The sequence below is a fragment of the Phragmites australis genome, chromosome 5, assembly GCF_958298935.1.
Source record: "Phragmites australis chromosome 5, lpPhrAust1.1, whole genome shotgun sequence".
In the NCBI taxonomy this organism is placed as follows: domain Eukaryota; kingdom Viridiplantae; phylum Streptophyta; class Magnoliopsida; order Poales; family Poaceae; genus Phragmites; species Phragmites australis.
Window position 1 is genome coordinate 28,752,116 of NC_084925.1, and position 26,475 is coordinate 28,778,590.

The 26,475-nt window shown below is 42.8% G+C and overlaps 1 protein-coding gene across 4 annotated transcripts; it reads right to left on the reverse strand.

The window, feature by feature from the left end:
- Window positions 1-5,031: 5,031 nt before the first annotated feature.
- On the reverse strand, window positions 5,032-22,536 carry LOC133919121 (homeobox-leucine zipper protein HOX7-like). Of its 4 annotated transcripts, none has more exons than XM_062363393.1 (11): window positions 22,382-22,536; window positions 20,223-20,335; window positions 19,941-20,108; window positions 18,670-18,720; window positions 18,337-18,550; window positions 16,152-16,233; window positions 9,122-9,332; window positions 7,105-7,302; window positions 6,684-6,943; window positions 5,784-5,863; window positions 5,032-5,656 (listed from the first exon to the last, which is right to left on the reverse strand). In XM_062363393.1, exons 8-11 carry the CDS (start codon window positions 7,211-7,213, stop codon window positions 5,341-5,343), a joined length of 765 nt encoding a protein of 254 aa, XP_062219377.1. In that variant the 5' UTR covers window positions 7,214-7,302; window positions 9,122-9,332; window positions 16,152-16,233; window positions 18,337-18,550; window positions 18,670-18,720; window positions 19,941-20,108; window positions 20,223-20,335; window positions 22,382-22,536; the 3' UTR covers window positions 5,032-5,340. The 4 variants fall into 4 exon arrangements, with proteins under 4 accessions (XP_062219377.1, XP_062219375.1, XP_062219376.1 ...); XM_062363391.1 differs by having other exon boundaries at window positions 18,670-19,839; XM_062363392.1 differs by lacking the exon at window positions 16,152-16,233 and having other exon boundaries at window positions 18,670-20,108.
- Window positions 22,537-26,475: the final 3,939 nt, after the last annotated feature.

A 26,475-nucleotide genomic window follows, 5' to 3' on the forward strand; every position in this document is an offset into this window, starting at 1 on the left:
CTCTTTCCCATAGAGACACAATAGTGTGCAAATTCGGTGTAACATGGAGTTGTACTCTCTAACATGCTTGAAATCACAAAAATGGAGCCGGACCTATTCTTGCTCTACGAGAGGCTTGATGGTGTACTTAAGACGTTCAAAACGCTCCTGTAGTGCGTCCTATAATTCCTTAGCGCTAATCATTACCATGTACTCATCCTTCAAAGTGGGAGAAAGATGATGACGGAGAAAATGAAGTGCCTGTTCATTCTCATCCTCCGTAGGAACCATTGCACTACTTGTTCCCAGACCAATTGTAGCGCGGAGTCTTTTCGCTCCTAGTACAATCCGAACATTCGATACCCAAGTGAGATAGTTGCAGTCATCAATACTCAGCTCAGCGAACTCTTTGTTCGTAATGCCAACCATCTACATATTTAATAACACAAGCATTACTACTAGTAAAGTTGCATCATGTTACTAAATTGGATTACTACAAATTTTCCAATATTTCTATGCTATTATTCAAATTTTACTGAATTTAAACACATAATAGGCAATTTAAACAGTATAAACAACAATTAATAGCATATAAATAATAATTACATAATTAAGTACTGCATAAATGCTAGAACATATACAAATTTCAAATTCCAGGGGTACCTCTATGCAAAAACAGAGCGCCTGGATGATTTTCAAAACATCCAGTGACCTAAACACAAAATTTTAGGGATTATGCTCAAATATTGGAAAAACCTAGGGGGCTAGATGCAAAGTTTAGATTTCTTTTATTTTTCTTTTCTTTCACTGAATTCCTCACCATTGGGCTGACCCATTTCCATCTGGACTGGCTCGGCCCAAAATGGCCTGTTCACCTCCCATAGATATGAGGGTGGCTAGGGTTTCCAAACCCTAGCCACCGCCTAGTTCATTCAAGGGCCACGTCGGTCGCGCACCTTGCCCGTGTGGGGGTGGCTGCGGTGGTGTGCGGTCGGTTGTGGCTGCTTCGAGCAGTAGCACATGGTGGCGACCAGAGCGGGTGGTGGGGCTCGTACGGGAGCTACAGGACTAGCGAGGCGAGCGGCACGACGGCTTTGAGCGACCACAACGACGTGTTGCAACTGACGGTGGTGGGGTGCCGCCGGTACGGGTTGGCGCCTACGGAGCCAGTGCCCGTGCAGGGTAGCGTCGACGTGGCTCTCGGCTGCATCGGCGAACAGTCTGGCGGCGCGTGCGGTGCGGCAGAGCTACAAGGCCGTCGGCTTCATGCTGGCGGTGGTGCTGCTTCGGGCAGAGATCCGATGGCAATTCAGCGGCGTGGCAACTTCAAGGTGGTGGCATGGTGGAGGCAGCCAGAGCGGGCGATAGGGCACGTTGCAGAAGGACCGGCGGCCCTTTTTCCCTTTATGTTCTAATCTATGCAGGGGAGTTTGGCCGCCGGATTGCCAGATGGTGGCGCTCGATGGTGGCTGTGGGCCCCACTAACTCACCGTGCGATCTGTTCATGCGCTGGTACTATTCACGTCGTGATTGCTATTACCGTGTAGATCGAACCCACTATGCTACTGTTCATTGTATACTTGGTATTATTCATGCATACATGATGCTACTGATCATACGAGATGCAACACATCAATGGTATTCATACGAACTCGCTAATGTTCATGTGAATTTGCTACTGTTTATGGGATTCAAATCTATTTTGATGCAAATAAACAAGATCAGCGAGTATACGTACCGAACATATCGTACCTTTCAATCCTTGCGAGTGAGACGATTCGATTCTCTAGCTTGTCTCTGACAGATTCTCGTGCTGATAACGTGTTGAGAAACTACTACTACCGAGTGTATCCAATGATTTCTCAAAGAACTATTGCAAATAGAAACACAATGTAGGGGAAAAACTGTCTATTCTTTATTCATTTGTATTTACAATAAGAGATGTTGTCTCATATATATATAGTGATAAAAATCTTTAAAAAATAGAATTAATTTCTAAGAGATAAAAATATATTTTAAAAAAGCAAAATTTTTAGCGATAGAGACGGATCTATATTCTATTGTAAGACTCCAGATTTAGTAACAGATTTGTTTGATACACCTGCATAACTGAGCAAGCAAAAGGGCCTCGGACAGGAGGAGGAGGAGGAGCGTAATTAGTCTGCTGGCCTATCAGTTAGAAATATCAAAAAAACCATGGATCGCTGGTGGAGGCCATGCACGTCGCGCCAGGGGCGGATCTTCAAGGGGGCAGGGGCTCAAGCCATCTACAGTGCCGGTGCACCTCGGAGTCCCTGCCCTCGGAGCTGGGAGGAAGATAGTTTGCTTTATATTTCTAACTTAAAATATTAAATAAATAGACTCATGTAGGAGGATTTAAAAATACTAAATTACTGTTCACGATTCTCATTGCGTCTCCTATGCTCTGTTCAAAATAGTTGTTTTTTTTTCTCTAGAAATTCTATAACTTTTTGTATGTATTTAATAATCCATATGCAATCCATTTTAATTGAATTCATTAAAAAACCCACATAGAATTTAAATTAAAATTATTCAAAAAAGACTACTTTTATAAATTCTAACAATTGTTAGGGTCTCAAATAAATTTTAAAAAATCTAAAATAATTCACTAATATTATTTTTATACGATGCACTAATTTCTAAAATTATTTTCAGCCGTAGTTTATATGGTGAAAACAATATCATATGAAATTTTGTAAAAGTATTTCCATCCTATAAATAAAAAAATGTTCCATCCTATACATAAAAACTATTTACAATTGATATATTTTCAATAGATAAATTTTGTATATGTTTGAATTTTCTTTGAATTCAAATTGAATTAAAAGATTAATATCACATGAAATGATAAAAACACATATAAATAGAGTATTATAAAGGAACTCACTTTTTCACCATATAAACTATAGCTACAAATAATTTTAGAAATTAGTCCATCATATAAGAAGAATATTAGTTATTTGTTTTCAGAATTTTAAAAATTTATTTGAGACCCTAACAATTGTTAGAATTTATAAAAGTAGTCTTTTTTGGAGAATTTTAGTTTAAATTCTACGCATGTTTTTTTATGAATTCAATTAAAATGGGTTGTATATGGATTATGAAACACATATAAAAAGTTATAGAATTATTACAGCAACATAAGACTACTATTTTGAATAGAGTATGTGGGAGATGAAATAAGAGTCATGAACAGTAATTTCGACGAATACTGTTCATGCAAAAGGCAGTAAGGGTTTACCGCACTGGTTGTCGCCTGTCAGAGAGTGGTAAGAGCTTACCCGCTTGATGAGAGATGGTAGATGTTTATTTTTTAAATCTTTTTATCAGGAATCTATTTATTTAATATTTTAAGTTATAAAATATAAAAATAAAAAAAACTCGGAGGAAGAAGGTGACTCAGTGGGCGGGTCTAGCGGTGTGAATAAACAGCCCAAGTTACTGGTGTGACAGTCCGCGAGTGGGCGTAAATGGGCTGGTATGACCGGTGAGTCGGCCCAATCAGCCAATCCTTCTCTAGGCATCCATGTCTTCAATCTGCAAGCAGCAGTATTCTGGTAGAACCGTAGAAAGTAAGAACAATAGCTGAGTAGCATATTCATAGAAGAGCTTTGTATTTGAAATTAGTAGTTCCGGTAGTTGGAAAAAAAGCTTTGAATACAGATTCAAAGCATCAAGATAGGTAGTCCGATCATTAGTTGGCCAGTCATAGCAATTTTAGTAGAAAGCTAGCTTGGTTATTCTGAATTTTGAGTATGCAGGTTGCAGCTAGAACAAGATCATGAGAACATTTGTCGACATGAATAAAAGAATACTGTTCACGTATTGTTCAAACAATTTAAATACTAGTAGCACTCAAACTAAATTAGTGGTATCTTCGTTATTATTTGAAACTAGAAAGTAATTCTTATATCGCTAATTTACTATGTTTTGTGTATAGATCTCTCCTCAGGAAGATCAAAGAATATTGGGCTATTATCACGATTGAAGAATATTAGGATAAATTAGTAGTATACTCTTTTCTTAATGTATTTTGTATTTTTTTATCATTATATTTATGTAAGACGTTGTTTTGAAAATTGAACTAGACTATTGTCAAGCAACTTGCCCTAACCCCTAAAGATTTGTACTGGATCCACCCCTAATCGCATCTAATAATACAACCGACCAATAACAAATACAAATAAGTTAGATAGTAGACTCATACATCTCTCCTCTTCCTCTTCCTCTACTCTCTCTCTTCTTCCTCTGCTCCCCTATCCCCTCGGATCCACCCCTGCGACCGACGATCAGCTCTTACCAGAAATCGGCCAGCCGGTCGTGATCAATCAAACCCATCGTGAATTCGTGACTGGATCGAGTTTGAATCATATCGTCGTTCGTTGATTGGCTGGGTTTAAGCACTCACACAATAGATACGTCATATACATCTCGATCGACCACTTGCGGCGGTGAGCGTGTGCACGTGTGTCGCCGTCCTCGTCCACGTGTGGGCGTCAAGATAACTCTGAGGACGAATATATTCTATTCTAGCTGATCACCCATCAACACGTGAGGTGTGGCGTGTAAACCCCTCATATCAACTTAATTGCAATTCTCAAGATGGACATATGTCTGCACTTGCTGAACCATACATGCATTCTTCTTCAACTTCAGTTAAAAGTATGCATGTTTGGCAAGAAATTCAAAAGTATAATTTAGTAAATTCAAAATCTTCCTTCAAGATGGAAATAGTCTCATTTTTACGAATGATCTTAATTTCGAGACACTTTCATGTCACTTAGTCAATTCCATAACTCGAGTAATTAACACTTGCAGCCTCATCTTGGGACACTCACGCAAACACAAGACAAAATTTCAGTGTTTCACACGTACTAATTATACAGCCTAGCTAGTTCAATTATTCTAATTGGCAGAGCCGGGTCAGCGTCACCCATCTACGCTCCACTCGACAAGAATGCTCCTAGTCACTGTCACAGCTCATAATGTTCCAACAAAAAAATTAGAATACGCCACTGGCACACAAATGGGAAAAGCCAATTTACCATACCGGGATGATATTCTCCTACAAACCATTTCATATTGTACAATGACAAGCTCCCCAAAGTCAATTACGCAACCAGAAAATTCAAACCTACTGGTCTAGCTGGGATACACATCAGGTCGTTTGTAACATCATTTGTCATGTCTACTTTACAACTACATTTTACAAAGTATGCTTTCTTTTTATGAACAGTATATGGTATGATGCATCCCTAACAATCATTTTGGTAGGACATAGGCTGAGCAAAAGTAACTATTTACTGTATAATTTACCAACACGCACAAGAGCTTCATGCATCACAAGGTCGCCGAAGGCTGGCGGCGGAGCCCGAAGTAAGGCCTGGCGAACAAGGTGGGCATCAACGATGACGCCGGTGCAACCACCGGCGATGATACGGCGGTGAGGACAGGGGAGCAAGCTGTGACCTTGTTATCACGTGAGGGGCACACCCGGGCAGCGCCGAACCCTGCAGGTTGGCTGTAGAACGGGTAGGTGGTACGATAGGCACGCAGCTCTGCCACCTCTCTTTGGAGCCTTCGGTTCTCCTTCGTTAGCGTCTCGCACCAACGCTTCAGATACTCGCAGTCTAACTCGGTTTGCTTTAGCTTTGTCCTATGATGTTAAGGATATATTAGATGAGAGTCTATGGCACTGAGACTGTCACCCTAGCTTAAATTTAGGCATGAAGATTGAAGAGACCATCAGACAGAGAAAATACGGGTGTCATAATATTACGTACCTAGCTCTTCTGTTCTGAAACCAGACCTCCACTTGGCGTGGTCGAAGGTGGAGCCGCTTCGCTAAATCACTCTTCTGTTTCTGTGCCAGAAAAAAAGTAAACAAAAAATCGATCAAACTCAGTACAAAAATCATATAGTTTCTTGTTTACTTACAGTATAACGGAGCCGCTCTCCCTAAAAGCCACTAAACCAGCCAACCCATCCCAACCGTGTAGTGAGACAACAATTATTTGATCTCTTCGATAGCCATCACAATCTTACCCTTTACCCATTTGATTCCCAGTACTTAATTTTACCTCAAACCATCCATTTTGATTTTGTTAGAACGAATAACCTTTTTCTCAATAAACGAACCCACTTGGACTATTTCACCCATAATTTTGTGCTTGCACGCATGGATACATACATGCTCATGCACGAGTGCATGCCCTTGATTCTTACAAAACTCTCCATCAAGGACCATTCTACATAACCGAATTTTCTTCCATAGTCTGCAAAATTGAGCTCCGCAAATAACTGATTATAGTTTCTTGGTACCATATGTCATTCATCTAGGAAATTACAAAATAATGTGTAGCATACACAACTACTAATCTTTTTTTAGATAATGACAACTACCAATCCTTAGTCTAATAAAAGAATAAAAATAAAATCCTATCAATCATTACTTTCTGATTTATGTTGCATCACCAAAGCTCTTTTTCTTTTGTAGTTTTGGGTTAGGCATCCTTGCTTACAACTTTTACACACAAACATGATAATTTGTTAGAAGTCTTAACACGTCAAGGTTATCTTCAAAACTATGATGAACCATGTATATCCTTGTGTAGGATAGGACATGCAAATTCTGTTCGATAGATATGGGGAAAGTAGTAAGCACAACAGCATAGGGCACATACTGGGCTCAGGGTGCTGTGCTCCTTGAAGCTATCCTCCAGGAACATAGACTGCTCCTTGGACAGCTTCAGCTTCTTCCTCACTCCCCCACCAACCCCACCACTCTCGTCATCCTCTGCAGCTTCCAGGTCACCTGCCTGCCGCAGAGGAACCTCCACCTGCAAGGACGAGGTCGACAAAGACCTCGCATTTACCACGTCTCCATCCACCGGAACATTGTTCACATCAAACCCTCGTCTGCAGACCTCTGAATTTACAATCCCTATACAGAAAAGGACTCATCACCACCAAGAAGAAGTTGCATGCTCTTAAGCTCTTATGTACTTAACCACAACCTATCATATAGATACCTACCTACTTGGACGCTGGAACCAATCAAACCATGTAATCAACATCGCTAGTATGTGCGTAGTTCTCCTGTACCTGTTTCTGCAGAGGCAGGTAGCAGAGGTCCTCCGATACTCAGCTCGACAGGTGACTCGCTGTGAGAACGTGCTTCATCATATTCTTCCCGCACATCTTCTGGTTGCATGGGTGTCTTCTGATTGTCTTGTTCAGCATCAGCTCTTTTGGCAGGCCCTACTCCTAGCTCTAGCACAAGCTCATGGCCTTCTCTGTCACCTGCATGTGTAGGTGTTAGCACAGGCGTGAAAGTGTCCTTTGATAGAGATGGAGAATCCCCTAGACTAAGCTCAAGCTCCATGTCGAGAATAGAGGAAGGGCAAGAGTAGTAGGCTAGAGAGGAATCAGCTAGCAACCATTATATATATAGTAGTGATAGGCTAATCATAGGGTAGACCAAAATAAATACTTCCCACAGTACTATGTAAAGTATAAGATAATAGATCAGATTACTATAATGCTTGGATTTCTAGATGTGAGTTGTCCCATAGGTAATTCTCTCTAGATTAGCCAATTATGTGAGCATGTAAATGATATTTCCATATAGCTCTTAAAAATAACAGAAAATGTAGATGCACCAACATGACTTCTCCAGGTTTTATTATTACTAGACATAGCAGGTTCTTATAACATCTTACTAAAATTGGGCAACTAGAAAACCTTTGTTCTTTTCCTAGTCATAAGGGATTTGATATATAAAACTTATCTAAAAAATTATTAACATTTCTAATAAGCTGCAAAGAACCATGTTAATTGATAAAATGTTTGAAAGAAAAGGAAATAGAAAATAAAAAGGAACAATTATTAGGTCAACTTTTTCCTTGGAAAGAACAGGCATGGTTGATAGGCAGAGTAATTTTAATATAGAACATGCTCTGTCGGAAAATTGCTTGAGAAGTTATCTCACCCTTAAAAATGATAAGATTGTCATAGAAAAAGATATACAATAACTTAGAATTAAAAAACAAGGGAGAAATTCCATTTGAATTTATGACACGACAGCAATGAGATGAACGTGGTAAGATATGGTAATGTCTAAGTGTCAAAATCTGAGCTGATAGGCTCTAGATACTTAACAGATAAAGTTGCCCATGAGGCAGGACGGAAGAAACTGGAGTCAAGTATCTGGACAAGAAACCTCTATCCTGTGCAGTAAGTATAGTTTTTTGAGTTCCACATGTCAATAATTCTAAGGCAGCTCTTTTAGATGATTGGGAGAAATTTCAATCAAAATTGCTATGCAGCATGCCTGGACTAGCAAACACACATTGAAACTTAGAAGTTAGAACTCTAGTTAATATGAGACTAACCTAGCAGACATTCACTGCATATGTGGTAAACCTCACTGATATTAAAGACATGCATGAATGCATGAGGAATACATTGGAACTGAATCTTCCAGTTTTGACTTGGGTAAACCCAAGACCCTGCAATTCTGATTATGTATGTTGCAGCAGTTTTGATCCTATATCAATCATTCAGCACATATGCATGAGCTCCAATCATCACGAATTGATATTACTATTAGGATGTTAGAGACAAGGACTTTCTTCGTTGTACATGCAAAAGGAAAAATTGAGCAAGACTTTCTCAAGCAGGCTGCATGCCTTAACAAACATACACATTGCTTTCAGTAAAATTTCAGCAACAGCTTTATTTGACAATTAGAACCAGTAATATGTGTACAATATTGCTTGACAATATATTTACCTATATAATATAGCAAATGATTGATTGGCAAGGCCTAGGGTATAAATTAAAAGGACGAATTGCCTCTTGACAACATAGAGATCTGAAATTCAGTGAATTGAGGTCCACCCTTTCATTCTCACCCAACATATCCTAACAGGTAAGATAAACAAGATAGTTTGGTTGAGGGCACAGTTAAACTCAACTAAAAGGATCACAGGACAAATATATTTTGATTTTTCTCCCTGCTGAATTTAAAATTACTCACCAAGAGAGAAATAAGACATTGAAAAGGCACATTGCATGTTAACTTATTCTGAATGTTTCTGGAAACAAAAGTCAAACTGACCTATGGTGCGCGGCTGGAGCGAAGGGCTTAGCGCAGCTTATCCTCTGAATCTAGCCTGCAGTCTGACTGCGCCTCATTTCTTTGGCATGCCTTCTTTGCCTTCCTACTTCTGACTTTTTATTTCTGTGTTTGTGTTTTTGTTTTTCTGCAGGTGATCTCATCCTTGTACTCATGTTTATTCCTACTATTAGTGCAATGACACACAGTTTTCCTGCGTGTTTGAGAAAAAAAAAAGGTTCCTTTAAAGAAATTGTGGACAGAAGCACAACAGATTCAACATCAAACACTGGAATATTAGTTTTTTGGGGGAAAAAAGTAAGCACTTCTTACTCTATGGATTTGGTGACAATTTATATTAAACTTAGCAACAAATAAAGTTTCTAAGAAGTCCTATTGGTCTGTAGCATTGTTTAAGAAACTGTAGCAAAACTGCATTCAGTTCTAAGTCCAGTACGAATTATTCAAATATGAACAGAGCAAAAGTAGAAAAAATCGACAACAGATTATTGCATCACAGGTTTTCATGACACATCATTGTGTGCTAAGAACCTCCTGCATTCATACTACGAAACAGATATCTCGTGCAAATAAGGAATACTTTACCTTTGTATATGTTTCCTTGCGTTTACTTTTTTGTTCAACCAATTATTACAAGAAACATGTTTACCAAGTTATGTTTCTTTTGCATTTATATTCAAGCAATAGTTTTTTGTTTCCCATTTTTTAAGGGTAGTGTTCAAGGTTTCAATGTGTAGTGCTGTACCAATACATCATATCATAGTATTCTTTTTGGAATTATGTTAAAACCATGATGCATGCAAATACTATCCACAGAAAGATGATGCCTTACTATCCATGAGGCCAAGGTAGACAGTAGAGTGCAAGTACGGAAGCTTATTCTGTGTGTGACCATCAAACAGTACGATGCAGCACAAAAAATTCACAACAAACTGGGTTTAACAATCGTATAGAGTCATGGGTGTTGGACTTGGATTCAGCCATGTCATATTTCCTCCTATCTTTCATTTTGAAGAGGCAGCAATTGCATGTTCTTTGTAATTTCTTTCATTCAATGAAACTTCAACAAAGGAGCAAAAATTTTACACTGATTTCTGTTATCCCATATCGATCTCTCTCAACAAGTAGATATCCATTTATTCTTGATCTTCTCAACCACAGTAAATTAGAAAAGGGAGATAAATTGCACTGAAAATTTATATGCCAATTCGGATTCAAAGAACCCAGACAAAAAAATGCCTCAATTCTTAGTGGCAAACCATCCTTACATATTAAAGAAATGAGGCAGAACCCATGCCCTTGTTTCAAAATACCCCAACGGAATTAGTGTTTTGTGGCATTCAAGATTTTTATCTTGTAATCTATAGAGATTTTGGATGGAGGCGAGCTCTCGTTCTGTACCTTTCCCCTGCTCGCCGAACCTAAGCCCCCACACCCACCTTTCCGCCACCGCACCACCGGTGGGCTGGCGACCTACATGGATGCCTGCCCTCCACGCCGGCGTCAGCTACTACGGCCACACCATCCACCCCCAACCCCCGTGCTGTTCCGTTTAGCCCGGTCGTTGGACCCCGATCTCCGGAGCGGATCTGTCGGACTGGTTGGTCTTCAGCCCTTCGTTTGTCTCTACCGCTACCTCCGATGGGCCGATGTCGTCTACACCGCCATCCTATCTGGTCGCCGCAACAATCCACTCCCCTCCACTGGTTCTGCACGGCCAGCCATCTCCTTCGATGAGGCTCCTCAATGCTGCTCGCCGAGCTAAACAGCTACGCCCCTTGGCTCGTGCCTCCCCTCCGCCTCGTTCCCATCGTCGCTCGATCGCCAATGCCGACAGGTGGATTCCGGTCATCAAGAAGAAGAAGCGGTGGGCTTGGATTCCAAGACCTCTGCCGCCTCCACCATCTCGACCTGTGCTGCCTAATCTGGTGGGTAGGTGCTTCAACTGTCTCGCCATAGGCCACGTCACGGTGGCGTGCCGGTTCCTGTTGCGCTGCTTAAGATGCTGGCAAGAGGGCCACCAGGCTCGCCATTGCAAGAGGCCTCGCCCCTCGCCTGGGTCCTTGTCAAGGCCACACATCCCTCAGGTTGCACGCCTTCCTTGTCAGCCTGCCCCGGTGAGGACCAGTCGGCCACCTCAACATGCCCGCCCTATCCCAGTGCCTACTTCTGCTGTTGGAGCGGCTCTTGTCGTTCCACCAAAGCTGCGTTGGAGACCTCTCCCACGACGTTTGCCAATTCCCGGTCCACGGGTTGAGACTTCTCTCCACCTCCGATCTGTGCAGCGGTGACTCCGCCTTCCACGCTGCCGTTCCGCGGACCTGTTTCACCCCCTGTCGGCGCCGCCCACGGGGTTTTTGAGTAGCGTCCGTGTAGTCAGCTCTGCCTCATCCCCCGGTCAACGGAACTGATCCGGGATGAGGCTGACCTCTCTCATGCGCTTGTGGCGCTGGTGGTGGGCACTCGACCTCCGGTCGGCACAGAGCAGGTGCGGTCGTTTCTCGAGTCCTCCTTCGATCTTGAGGTCGTCAGCTTCTCAGTTCGTCGTGGCTACCCCGAGGACTTCCTGATCACCTTCCATGACCCGAGGATTCATGACCTTGTCCTCTACTCCACCATGCCTGCCGAGTCACCGTTCCAGTTAAGTTTCAGACCATGGAGGCGTCAGTTGTCTGCGAGAGTGGGTTCGATGTTGTATCGCGTGATGTTGGAGCTAAGGGGGATTCTGGTGCATGCTTGGCGTCTGTCCATGGTGGAGCAAATCTTGAGCTCTTCCTGCTCTGCCCTACAGCCGACGCCAGCCACCGTCGCCATGGAGGACTTAAGTCGTTTTTGTGTGGTCGTTTGGTGTATTCATATTGTTCTCATCCTGGAGGAGGTGGCCCTGCTTGTGCCCGAGCCTGTGGAGGAGTACGTGGAGTCTGGACTCTTTCTGCGTCCGAAAGTGATCGTCCATTCCAAGCAGCTCTACCTCTACTATACTATAAGGTTGTCATCCGTCTCTGGGAGATCCAAGATTGGTGATCGCCTTCGGATTCCTCCGACGATGGCACTCTGCCTGATACCTGGGACTCTGACGGGGACGACTACCCCGGTTTTGATTAGCGTGGCCGGTCCAAGCCATGGCCGAAATGTACAAGATTCCAGTACCCGCCGGAGGGGGGAGACACCGGCGAGGCTGCTGAGGATGCCATTTCTCATCTGGCCGGAGCCTCACTGACTTCCTTCCCTGACCCTCGTCGAGCTGCTACGTCGCTGTCGACGGTGCTGGAAAGAGCTGGCCGTTCGCAGGTAACGGCTCTAACCTGGTCGCAACCAGCCCTCACTCCGCTTCGGCCGTTTGAAGGTTGGACACCATGCTGCGTTTCAGGGGTCGCCTGCGACTGTAAGAGCAAAAGGCACTCTGGGTGGGTCACGTGATGCTCTTACCCAAGCCTCGTCTCTGCCTAACACCATTCAGTTTGTGGATCGAGCAACACCCCCAGATTTTTTTAATCCCATGGTTGTTGATGGGTCGCTTTCGCCATCTCCTAAACGATCTCGAGCTGCACGAGATTGAGCTCCTAGGTAGACAATATACCTGGTCCAACAAACATGTGTTGCCGACTCTAGTTCATCTCGACCGCATGTTTTGCACCGTGGATTGGGAGGATCTCTTCCCAGGCTGTCTCCTCCAAAGCTCTGCGGCGGGGAGCTCAGACCACTGCCCCCTTTCTTGGGGCTTAGAGATAATTTCTAGGGGAAATCGCGCTTCCTTTTTGAGAGCTTCTGGCCTAGTCTTGACGGTTTCATGGACGCTGTGGTCCTGGCGTGGATAGCCCCGGTGGAGGCCATGTGCTCGGTTCCAAGGTGTAACCCAGAGTTTACAGGCTTGGAGCCAACGCAAGGTTGGAAATGTTAGTTCTCAACTCCACCTGGCTAGGGAGCTGCTACACCCGTTGGAGATTGCTCAAGATGGCCGGAGGCTGTCGCGTTCGGAAGCTTGGTTGCGCCGTCGGCTCAAGAAGCACCATCTGGCGTTTGCTTCCCTTCAGCGCACCATCGCGCGTTCCCAGTCACTTATATCTTGGTTGTAGGATGCAGATGCCAACACATCCTTCTTCCACTTGCATGCCAAATACCGCAAAGCGGAAATGCTTCGTGGCCAGGCTCTTTGAGGGGATCAGGTGCTGACCTCTCAGGAGGATAAGGCACAGGCGGTTTGGAAGTTTTACAACGATCTGTTTGGATCTACAAACCAACGACAGGCTACTTTGAATCTTCAATCCTTCCACCATTCTGCTTTTGAGCTGGGAGAAATGGACTTACCATTCGAAGAAGATGAAGTGTGGAATGCCATCAAGCAACTGTCGCCTGACAAGGCACCGGGTCTAGACGGGTACACGGGGAGGTTCTATAAGGAATGTTGGTCAGTGATCAAGGAAGATATCTTAGTGGCACTGCAGGCGGTGCACGGTGGTGATGGCAGGAAATTATACCTGCTTAACTTAGCTTTCTTGATTTTGATCCCCAAATCGCCGGACACCGTGCATGTGCGAGACTTCCGGCCAATTAGCCTCGTCCATAACTTTGCAAAGTTGGTCCCCAAGCTGTTGGCTAATCGCCGGTGCCTAGACTACCATTGATGGTCTTTGTGAACTAGAACGCTTTCATCAAGGGTCGTTGCATCCACGACAACTTCCTCCTTGTACAACAAATGGTCAAGTACATTCACACTCAAAAGAAGCCTCGGGTTCTTCTCAAGCTAGACATCACGAAGCCTTTTGACTCTGTGTCTTGGCCGTGCTTGCTGGAAGTGTTAGTGCACTTGGGGTTTGGTCCTCGATGGAGACATATGCTCTGCATGCTATTAGCGTCATCATCAACACGGGTCCTTCTCAATGGTTGCCCGGGCGAGGTGATCGAGCATCGCCGTGGCCTCCGTCAAGGTGATCCACTCTCTCCAATGCTCTTTATCTTGGTCATGGACGTTTTAAACGGGTTGTTCATCAACGCAGAGCATGACAGGTTGTTGCGGCCATTGGCAAACAAGGCGATTGGTCACCGCCTCTCCATGTATGCTGACGACATTGTGATTTTCATCCATCCGACGAGCCAAGACTTGTCGATGACCAAGGCCATCCTTCGTTGTTTTGGCGTGTCGTCAGGGCTGATCGCCAACGTGCACAAGAGTTCTATCATTCTGATCCAGTGTCTGGAGAGCAACCTTGACCTTGTCCGTGAGGAGCTGTCGTGCGCGATCTCCGGGTTCCCTTGCAAGTACCTAGGCTTGCTGCTGTCGATCCACAAGTTGCGCAGGGAAGACCTGCAACCGCTCCTCAACAGGCTTGAGAACTTGCTGCCGGGCTGGAAAGCGGGGCTATTGAATCCTGCGGGAAGAGCTACCCTAGTTCGTGTTGTGCTAACGGCGGTCCCTATCTACACGCTCATGACCCTAGACGTGCCGAAGTGGGTGCTCAGGGCAATCAACAAGATAAGGAGGGCGTTCCTCTGGAAGGGCAGATGGCAAGTTCATGGCGGGCACTGTACCGTGGCCTGGAAGCGTGTGTGTCAACCTCTGGAGCTTGGGGTCTCGGCATCCATAATCTTGAGGTTCTTAGTTGGTCCCTGAGGATGCGTTGGTTGTGGTTGCGGAAGACACAACCGGAATATCCATGGGCGTCGATTGGCATTGCAGTTCATAAGAACATGCATGCACTCTTTGCGATTTCTATGGTCTCGGTGGTCGGTAATGGTCGATCGACGCTGTTCTGGTCCGACCGATGGATTATGGGTTGCTCCTTGATGGATTTGGCGACAGACCTGATCCTGTTCGTGGCGAAGAGGGCAATCGCTAGGCGTTCGGTCTTTGACGCTTTATAGGGCCACGCTTGGGTTCGGGACATCGGCGGTGGCCTTTTCCGCACCAACACTGACTGCTTACCTGCATGTGTGGGACGTGCTGGAAGGTGTGGTCCTGACAGACGATTGCCTGGACCGGCACTTATGGAATCCATCAGCCTCAAGCACGTTCTCTTCACACTAAGCGTATCGCTGCTTCTTCACTGGCTCGATCGCTTTCGAAACCTACAAGAGAATATGGAAGACGTGGGCTCCGCCGCGTGCTAAGTTCTTCATCTAGCTTGCTACGTTGAACAAATGTTAGACAGCGGACCGTCTCACGCGCCAGGGACTTCATCACCCGCAAAACTGCACCCTGTGTGACCAGGCAGATGAGACGATCCAACACCTGCTGAAGGATTGTGTTTTTGCGAGGGAAGTGTGGTTTACGGCACTTCGTCGTGTCAGTCTGCAGGAGCTGGCACTAGCAGGGGGTGACAGTGGGTTCCAAATGTGGTGGCGCCATGCTCAGCGTAGAGTATCAACAGAAATACGAAAAGGCCTTAATTCCCTGGTGATTCTTGTGGCCTGGTCAATTCGAAAGCTTCATAACTGATGTGTCTTCGAGGATGATAGGCCTATTGTGAGATGGCTGCTACGAGAGATCATCGAGGAGGCTCGGTTATGGAGCTTGGGAGGAGCTGTGGGGTTGCGTAGCTTGTTGGGATGAGTTTGTCGACCGTGGTCGTTTTTATAGTCTGTGGCACGTCCTTGACAAAAAACTAACCTGACCGTTGGTTTGGTTTTGTAATTTGTTCTGTATTTCGACGGTTCCTCTCTTAATATAATGACACGCAGCTCTCCTGCTCGTTCAATAAAAAAAGTTTTTTATCTTGTTCACTTGGCAAGAAATGAGCCATGCATCAGCTCCATTTTATATGCTGTGATACAAAGAACTATCAAACGTAGAGCTGTGCCACCTTCACAAACTCACAGGATATGCACATAAATCAAATCCTATTTATACCATTTCATAAGCAATTGTTGGGTTTCTGTTAGGTCCATTTAGACATGCAATTGCAAAACAGTACATTCCCTTATTTAGTTTGTGCAAGTTGGCATGCATAGGATGCTTTTGCATTAGGGCATCCAAACAATCATTGAAAAAAAAATGGTTTCAGCAGCCACATACCTCAGATCTGTTGGAAGCTCACTTGCATCACAGAAACAGTATTAACATATTTCCATAACATAGTAATATAATATATAATTTCCTGCATATAAATAGCTAAATTACATACAGATCGAGATGAATCAGGGAAACCAAATGGATCTACTACAAACTTCATCATGCAAAATGAACAGAATCCAGAAGTGCTAATAGCACCACTTAATTTATGTTGCGTGAAACCTTGACATTGCAAATTTCAATAGTTAGCTATTCTATGAGTAGCTGTTGCCAATTTTGATAATATTTAGATGGCAGAAGAAAGGATATGTTAGCTGACAACATGATGATAACAGTACTATTTATACTTGAGTTGTATAATCACAATTTTTAATCACAAAAACCAGTAAAACTACATATATAGAATGTATGATGTCAAAGAATATGAAATGAATACGCATTACATGTCTATCACGGTACTGGATGCCTCGTAAGACGTGACGACTGAAGTGATCTGTACATATCTATCCTTCATTCACAAAATTATTATTGGGAAATTAAGAAGCACATGCCATGACATGGCATACTTGCGTAACTTGCGTGCTCATTACAGGAATTGAAGTGGCATTATCATCATCAATTATTATATATGTACGATAACTATTAAAAAAAATCACAATGACATTAGTTCAGAGTACTTGCATCGCAACTAATAAAACTGACATGCAATAGACACTAACTGATCTTGTAACATGGTTGCTTGAGTAGTAAAGTGCTCCATGACTTCCCAATGATCATTTCTTTACTACGAAAGCTGAAAAAAGAAAGAAAAAAAACTAATGTTGCGTAGATGCTTGCCAAATAACTCCTTAGAAAATCCAGCACACAACATAAGTCGTTCAGGAAACTTTGAAGAACCAAGTTGTGTTCATGGGTGACCCACTTCAAAACATTGATAGTCTAGAAACTGTCTAACCTATTAATCTTCGGAAGATCCTATAATTCTCGATTTTGTGCTTCTAACACGCCATTGCTGATTGTAAATCCAATCAAACAAATAAGGACTCAAGAAAGACAAAGTTCTTAAATGTGTCTACCTATATATAAAAAAAATCAACTTTCAGCTCTCATAAGACAAAGTTCAGTTCTGGCTTAAATGAGCTATGTTACTCACACCATCTAGCATTGCTTAGCTTGCTATCTTGAATTATTTCATGAGGTCATGCACTCATGCCAGAAACAACTGTAATAACATTTAAATTCTGCTGACGAGGTATTTAGTGAGCTCATTTAAATTCATTCATGCTTAATTTTCTTCCTTTGTTTCTTGAACCACTCTCCAACTGTTTGGCTCGTTGTAGTGCAGATAAAGATACAAGCAAAACAAACCTGACAGTACAAATTTGCATACTTCGCCTAACAGAAAAAGAGATTTAACATTCAAGGAGATTGACATAGTTTTCTCTGCAAAAAACTCAAACATTAGGTGCCTGCTAAAGCATTTCACAATATTAGAAGAAACAAAGTTGCCGACATATTGAAATGTGTATTACCAAACACAGCTGCGAATTACTTTTATAATTTATAGTTCTTGAGACAAATTGGCTGAAGCATAACACTTTTGCTGAAAGATGCAATTGAAAAGCTTGCAGCCAAAGCTTAGAATGTACAAGTCTAGAGAATAAACTACTGTCACTACAAGAGCACTACTGAGCTCTAATTAAATTTCTAAGGTTGACTTCCTACATTACTTTACTTTCAGAAGTCAGGACATATTCTTTCAGCTACATACTCTAAACCCATGTTACTACTGTCTACAGCAAAACATGTGAGAAAACTGAATGCAATAGAGCTAGAACTTATGGTAGAATTCTTGTTTGAACAACTCCTGATTATCTACATTATGAGTTCTGTTGTACATGTTCAGTCTAGTTCTTCAGATCCAGATCATTTGTTTGTAACTAGTGTCCTCATAGATATGGACAAGCTAGAAGAAATCTACGGCCCAGTAGTCATTGAATTGCATATTCCTACTAACATCGAGAAAATCAAGTTATTCATATTCATGAGAGATTAAAAATGGTATTAGTTGAAATTTGGAACGTGTTGCACACATATTAGTTGATGGGAGGAAGAGCACAGATAGGAAGTCATACACCTCTGAAGAAATAAGTCAACATATAGAATAAAGCCATTACACGGCCACTACCTCTATCAATGGTATTGTAATATTCTCTTGCTGGACTTAGCATGTGATTTTATTTGTTCTCTTTGTATTCTTTCAAGAAGGATCACCAGGCCATATTGTGAGCAAAGCACATGCAGTGGAATAAGCCAAATATTCGTCACACAACAATCTCTCTATCTCAGTATCTCTCTCTCAGGGTGTGGGGCAGCGGTTTCAGCAATAGCTTTGCTAAGGCCTGAAGAATATAGATTTAAGCAGGGAAAGGATAAGAACAGAAGGTTCAAAACAAAAGGACAAGATACAAATGTTTTGCTAAGTGTTCAGCTAATGCTTTCAGTACAGAATGTTTTGTACCTGTGGCGTCTGTGAAAGCATGTTGTTGTCTGTGGCAGCCATTACACAAACCTGAAGAGTAGAATAAAAGAAGGAATAAGTATAAATGTAGTGCATTCTGACTGTCTAAAAAAGAAACATAAAAAGTGCTATCCAGGGTTGACAAAATCTCTACTCTAGAACAGGACCAAAGGCATGCCAGCAAAAATATAAAGAACTTTGCAAGCTAAAGAGTAAAAGAGACATTTATGAAACCAATGGAAGACACCAAGATCAAAAAGGTTGCATAACCTTGTACAGAAAACAACAGCTTGGCTTGCATTTGAGCCTTCATGCTAAATCTTGGCCATATCATAGCAATGCTTGAACATGAAATGCAGGGACCTTACCACAAAGAAACTGAACTTTTTTTTACTCCCCTGTTATTTTTTCTCCCGGAAAATATAACAATTCAAACATCTTTCAGCAAATACAATGAAAATAAGTAAATAACACCAAGACTTCCTTTCAAGGGAATCATTTCTTTCTTTAAAAGGAAATCATTCAGTACAAGGTACAACAGATCTCACAACCACTTCTGACTGAACACTTGAACAGATGCATCCTTTCAAGAAAACCAAAGGTAGAGAAAAGCATTGCAAATCCAATGCACAACACTCATATGAGGTGTCAGCCAAGTTGAATAATTTTAGGAAGTCCATAATTAAAAAGTTGCATGGAGAAGCGTACAGATCAAGAATACTGATTGTGGCTATATCGCTATATGACAATATATAAATCTCATATGGGTCAGGTATGCAGAATCAAGCAGGATCTGCATTTGCATCATCTGATCTGCAACTGGAGACGTTAACGGCACAACTTCCTTGTCGGTTGAAACACATACTAGCTATATTTCTGAAGTATGAGGTTCGGTACCTGTCGGATGGTGGTATTACAAACATCTTAGTTGTAAACATCACCTTGGCTGCTTCAATATAATTCAGCATTTTCTCTTAAATTGTTAGAGTAGTTGACTAAGCTCAAAGGTATCGATTATCATCCTGAAGCTCTTACCTTCATTAATTGGGCATTAATTGTGCATGGATGTTTAGTATTTAAAAAATACATGGTACCTGAAGAAGATGCTTCATTCCTTTAAACTAAATGGGTCTGCCAATTAATAAGGTTGTTTTGAGAACCTAAAATGGACTGCAAATTTAAATCAATTATTCTTGTGGAAGCATTAATCAATATTTTTCTTAGAAAGGTAGAAATATGACATTGGGGAGAAAGCGAAAGGGAGGATATACCGAAACGCCAGAAGAAGCATTGTCCTCTCAGTTTAAAGAAAGTCCACAGCCTACACTCTAGTTATGTGAAATGTGAGCAATCACATAATGCAGAAATCTACGCCTTTTGTGGTAGTTGCTTGAGCTCAATAATCAATATCAACGCAGTACCAAATTATGTCTAAGTGGCTGCAAAAAGTTTCATTGTTAGTTGCAGCATTCTTCATGTGAACCTTAGAGTTGCATATTGCAGAAGAAAAAATGGCCATTAGAAATATAACATCAGTATGATTTGTTTCTTACCTGCCCGCAACTTGCATTTTGTTCGTATGCTTTAAACACAATGGGTTCACTATCAGCCGGTCAAGATACAATTGCGAAAGCTTCAAACCTCTTCCTTGTATATGACATCTCACCTAAAAGAACAATTATTTATAAAAGATAAAGGCGGATCCAATGACTAGAAAATGTAATCCTATTTAATCTACGTGACAAAAGAAAATTAGGAGAAAACATTTCATCATAATCACATAAATGAAAAGTTGTTTGTTAGTAGAACTTACTATAATAACTCCTACTATTATCATGAGATAACCAGCTGTAGAATTATAATAGTAGATGTAACACAATAAAAGTTATTATGATACAAGACAGTGCATTAGAGAACAAACTCTATTTAATTACTAAGGCCATTGATGTGAAATCAATAGCTACAAAACTTTTGCTGAATTCCACTGAAAACACTCTCATCCGTTCAAAGAGTTATATGACCAGTGCTTCAATGCTTCATCCCTTCATTAAGAGTTGCACAATCTTAAAGAACTTGCAGGGGTAAGTAGCTAGAATTAACCCTTCTCTTGTGCTTTAAAATTTTTGCAACTCCCAAAGGGGTATAGCAAGGAGTAGCAGTTACATTGTGGAAGCACGAACTATAGTGAACACATTCCTACCAAATCACCATACGAACTGCAAGTATTAAGAAATGAAATGGAAAGGATTCAAAGTGAAAACTTATTAGGTATTACATCTATTGAACTTAATTCATAGCTCAATTTATTCATCACATCATTTGGAACAAACAAATGTTATGAATTTTGCTCTGGCAGTTCTGACGACTTGTATTATCTACCTTATAATCTTCTGAAAAACAACTTAAAGCCATAGAGCATTTTTAAATCTAGATGCATACAAATATCATGTTCATTCAAAAAATAATGAGCACCCATTCCAAGCATTTCAACTAACTAACTGAAGATGAATATGAAAGATGGCTAGTAAGGGAAAGGAATCCCCGAAGCTCCAAAAGTTTGGCGACCTCTGCCAAATTTATAATACAATCAAAAACCAGACTTGAGCATTTTACTCCTTAAGGGGGCGTTTGGATAAGGAGGATTATGCTAGAAATTTTAAGGATCTAGTTCAAATTTGAACTAATTCCTTAGGATTTGGATCCTAATCCCCAAATAGGCCGCTAGCAGTAACAATTATTCAGCTGGGAACAAGCCGACAAGCACCATAGTGCAACAGAGCCAGCAAATAAAGTTGAAGAACTAGAAAAAGTAAAAGGAAGCATAAAAAATGATTGTCCTTCTTACATTGTTGGAAAGCACAGACCTAATAAATTTTGCTCTTCAAGTTCAGACAGGTTGGATCAAATCCTTGTAGGGCATGTGCTTTACATCATATAGATTACTAGACAGAAAATACAAAAATCTTATATGTTTATCATGCTAGCTCTTGGCTGCAAGAAAACCTGTCTTTGTATAAAGCATGAGTAACTGCTCTATAAGTTCATCACTAGTATACTTTGTCGAGTGAATCGGAATGACGTCAGGAGTCATCATCACTTACTATAACATAACAGTGAGTCATAGTATAGTCTCTCTTTTTTTCCCCAGAAACACAGGGTTCTCACCTCCGGTTCTATTTTATTAAAAATGAAACCACACCGATGTGTAGCAATACAGCACCTTGGTGTCTTATACAGATATATTATCCTGTATAATCCGCAACATAGTCACCCAGTGGGCGGTGTTGATCAATGCGGTTGATCCTGTGATTCCATTTTTTTTTTTTTTTTGGAAAAGGGCTCATGTGATTCCATAAACAGCAAGTTACCATACTGAACACACAAAACATATTGGCTTGCGCAAAATGAACTTGGACAAAGTGAGAGGCACGGTCATATCTCTTGAAGAATATGGAACTGCAAATGTGACCCTGCGAAGGTGATCCTTACACTAAAACCCCAGGAAAACCATCGTAGGTTGCAAATATATCCTCGCGGACGGGGCCGGTCCTTAGGCGCAGCTTTCTCCTCGGCGACTACGAACCCCCATTGCGCCCCACCCACCACACCCCGGGGGTGGAGTGCATAGCAGACGGGGAAGGATCACCTGGTTCCCTTTCGCCACGCTCGACTCAAAAACTCCAATGCGAACTTGGAAGGAGCAGAAGCGTACCGAATACTAGCAGGGATTTCAATGCGAACTTGGACGGAGCAGAAGGTCCACAAGGACGGCGCGGCGGTCGCTCGCTTCTCGGAGACGCGGCGCGCCCCGCGGCAGACGGGAGTCGCAACGAAGCAGGTGGTCGGCCGCGGCCGTGGCGGACCCACCCGCTGGCCGCGCCCGTGGGGAACCTTTTTTTTTTTTTTTTTTTTGGCGGAAGTGGGGAGGTGGGTGGTGGGCCGGCCTGGAGGAGGACCAACCCAGGAATAGGATTTGGAAATCTGGACTACAACCTCGGCCACGGCCTTGCCGAGGCGCTCGGCGAGGCCAGCGGCTGACGCGGCCCGGATGCAGGAAGTGAAGTTTTTTTGAAACATAATCATTGGGTTAATTTACATGGATTAACTAGAAGTATGTGGTACAAAAACTACATATTTTCCGATATAAAAGTCCACTATGTTTTGGCGTGCTACTTTTAACCAGTGGGCATGCAACTCTTTTCTTGTTGTATTCCATAGAGTAGACCTTTTATCTTAGGCCTTTGAATGATGATGCCACTAGCTCTTGTTTTCTATGTACACAAGTGCTATGCTAGGTGGGCTTTTGCAATGACATATGCAGGCTTTCGCACGATGCCGCTCCAAAGATCGGTCCACATTGTGGTTGATGGGCCACAAGTGCCTTCGCCCAGACGCGAACCCCTCATGGATTCAGCGCCCAACTTTACACTGGTGGGCTTCGTCCTAGGGAGCGGTTTGTTCGGTTCATGTGGGCTACGGTGGAGCGCTCGACCCCGTCTTCGCGGCCTGTGCGACATTGAAATTCTTCACGAGTTGCACGCCTTCTCCAGCTTCGTCGGTCAACGCAGCCCATCATTGGGTTCATGGCCGGAGACTTCGTCGGGCTATGTGGGCCGACGCGACCCACATTCGAGCTGACGGTCGAAAACTTCCTCGGTTGGGGTGGCGGTCACGGCCACCTTCTGGCCTTCAGAGGACCTCACCGATAGTTTGTTCGCACGATAGGCTCATTGCCTCGGGCCTTCGTAAGCCAGGCCTCCTCGACTGCCTCTTCGTGTAATGGGCCAGACTTTGTCTCGAGGATTTGACGTTTTTTTTATTTTTATATTTTTTCAATTAAAAATTTAAATAAATAGATTTTTCGTAGAAAAAATTACAAAACTAGACGCCTGCAGCCCCCTAAGAGGGCGGTTAAGCCTGCTTACCACCCCTTGGGAGGGCGGGTGGCCTAACCGCCCCCTCAGAGGGCGGCTACAGCGTGCCCGCCCGAGCTGAGGCCTTACCACCCCCTGAGAGGGCGGTTACGACTCCTTGCCACCCTCTGAGGAGGCGGCAAGGTGGTTGTCCGCCCGTCTCCCCCCTTCCCCCTCCTCTATAAAAAGGCAAAAAATGAGGTGAAATCCTCATTTTAATCCAAAAAAAGAGAAAGCTCTGAAGAGGGAGGAGAGGAGAAGAGAGGAGAGAAGAGGAAGAGAGCGCGGCGAAGCTCTGCTGCATTTGATCCGCGGATTTGAAGATCACTTTCCGGTAAGTTCTTCTATACTTTTATTGTTGTTAATTAGTACAATAGCACTGTATGACATAGGTTTTAGACATATATGACCTAGGGTTTAGAAAATATTGTATTTGTAGAAAATTGTCAATTTTACTTACGACATGGTAGGATAGCAATGAAATACAGAATATTATTTGTAGTATGTTAGTTTTGAATATGTAGATTGTATAGAGTAATAATTATAGAGTAGTATTATGTGATATAGGAATTAGCACTGTATGATAATGGTATGACCTAGGATGTAGCGTTTAGAAAATGGTAATATATTGTGAATATTAATTTCAACATGGTAGGATAGCTATTAAATGTAGATTGTATAGAGTAATATTTGTAGGTAAGTTTGGGTAGGGGTATTATTGAAGAACCTATTGTTTGATATGAATTGGTGTCGGTAAATTTTTTATTTCCGATACTGAGAAATATAGTTCATTGGTCTTAACATTGGTTATATTTGCGGATGTTTCCAGGGATGACAGATAAATTAATTTTTCAGATATATTATGGTGAAGGTGAAATTAGGTACGGTCCTAACAGTGTAGATTTGTCTGGATTTTATCATGTCATGAAGGGTCTTAGTAAAGCTAATGAGAGGACCATTGCGGGTGTGTGCAAGTGGCTCATGCGGTTTTTCCAACTAGATCCGCAGCAACATGATCTTAAGCTGAAAGCTGTCCTCAGCCGTGCTAGTCATGGATACTTTGGCGAGGTGGTTATGATCGAAGCCACATCAACTTGGAGGCAGTATATAGATATATCTTGTGAATGTGACCTACCTCTGATTTTGTTAACTGAGGCGTACCTGAAAGATCAAACGGAGGTGAACTCTGCGGAAGCAGTAGCGGGACCAAGTGAGGCAGTGGAAGATGAATCAGACCCGGTAAATATCGGGACCAGGGCAGATGTTGGGGATGTTCCTGAGATGCAACCAATGGGTGTAGCCGATGAGGGGGAGCATATCCCTAGCATAATTGAAGAGATGGAGTTAGAGGATCAAGAGCTGGAGGAAGGCATTGCCGATGGGGATTCATCTGACGAGGAGGGTAATGCTCCAGTGCTTGCAGATTAGAGAGATCATGAATTTTCAAAGCTGGTGGTTAGCGAGGCTGATCGGACACCGTGGAAGTACCCTGAGAACGAGATGTTTCAGGGTGTTATGTACCCTACAAAAGAGGTTGTTATTGATGAAGTTAAATTCTAGTCGCTGTCTATTCGGAGTCAGTTCAAGGTTGTTAAATCCAGTAAAATGGAGTATGATGTGAAGTGTTTGGTGCCTCAATGTCCTTGGCGGGTGCACGCATTCAGAAGGAAATGGATAGACTACTGGCAGTGCTCAATAGTCAAGGAACATAATTGGCACATTGAGGAAATAGAGTTCGCCCACCGAAACCTGTCATCTGTCTTTATTGATAATGTTATGTATGGGGAGATTATGGACAACCTAAGGTATGAGCCACGATCAATAATCCGTGCTATTGAGCAAAGGTTCCAGTACACAATAAACTATGCAAAGGCATGGAGGGCGAAACAGAAGGCTATTGAGATGAGGTTCGAAACATATGAAGATTCATATCACAATCTACCTCATCAATTAGCCACAATATATGGAAGGAACCCAGGCAGTTACTATGATATCAAGCATTACCCCTCCACTGATGCGAAGTACAGCGGGAAACGAGTATTGCAACATGCTTTCTTTGCATTCGTTGCAACCATCAAAGCATTTCGGTACTATCGACCCATCATTTGCCTGGATCAAACATTCTTGACTGGGAAGTACAAAGGATAGATATTATCTTCAATTGGGGTCGACGGTAACAACCAAGTCCTACCACCGGGGTTTGCTTTCGTGGAGAGTGAGAACGGGGACAGCTGGTATTGGTTCCTTGAGCGGGTGAAACATGCTATTGTTCTTGGCCGGCCAGATGTGTGTCTGATTCATGATAGACATGCAGGGTTGTTGCAGGCTTTGCTGGATATGCAATATGGTAGTGTTCGACGGGGTGTAGCAGCACAGTGGCCCGACCTAAAGAGCAGGTGGTGCATGTGTCATATGGGTACGAACCTCTACAGACAGTTCAAAAACAAAGAGTTGATGAAGCTTTTCAAAAAGTTGTGCAGTCAAAACCAGCTGGCGTACATGCACCCATAGGCCAACACAAACTTGGTTTCCAGGCATTTGGAGGCCTATCTGTTTTGGCTGTTTGGGTGGGTTATGTTCACTAGCGGCCAAGGCCACCTGGTTGCGAGGACCCTTGTGCCATACGCCAGGTTGATAGCGGATGCTGATGGCGAGGAGGTACCGCAGTTCAGTTGTGCATCTGCTGTCCTTGCTGCGACGTATCGGGCGCTGTGCGACGCGTGCACGAGGAAGGAGCCACTTGCCACTTTTGTTGAGTGCCCACTTCTTCTGCAGATGTGGTCCTACGAGCAGTTCGCCATAGGCCGGCTAGTGGTGGACCACTCCCCGTACCCTGAGGAATGGTACGATGAGCCTGAGGAGGACGCGCCTACCATGGCCTCGCTTTGGTGTT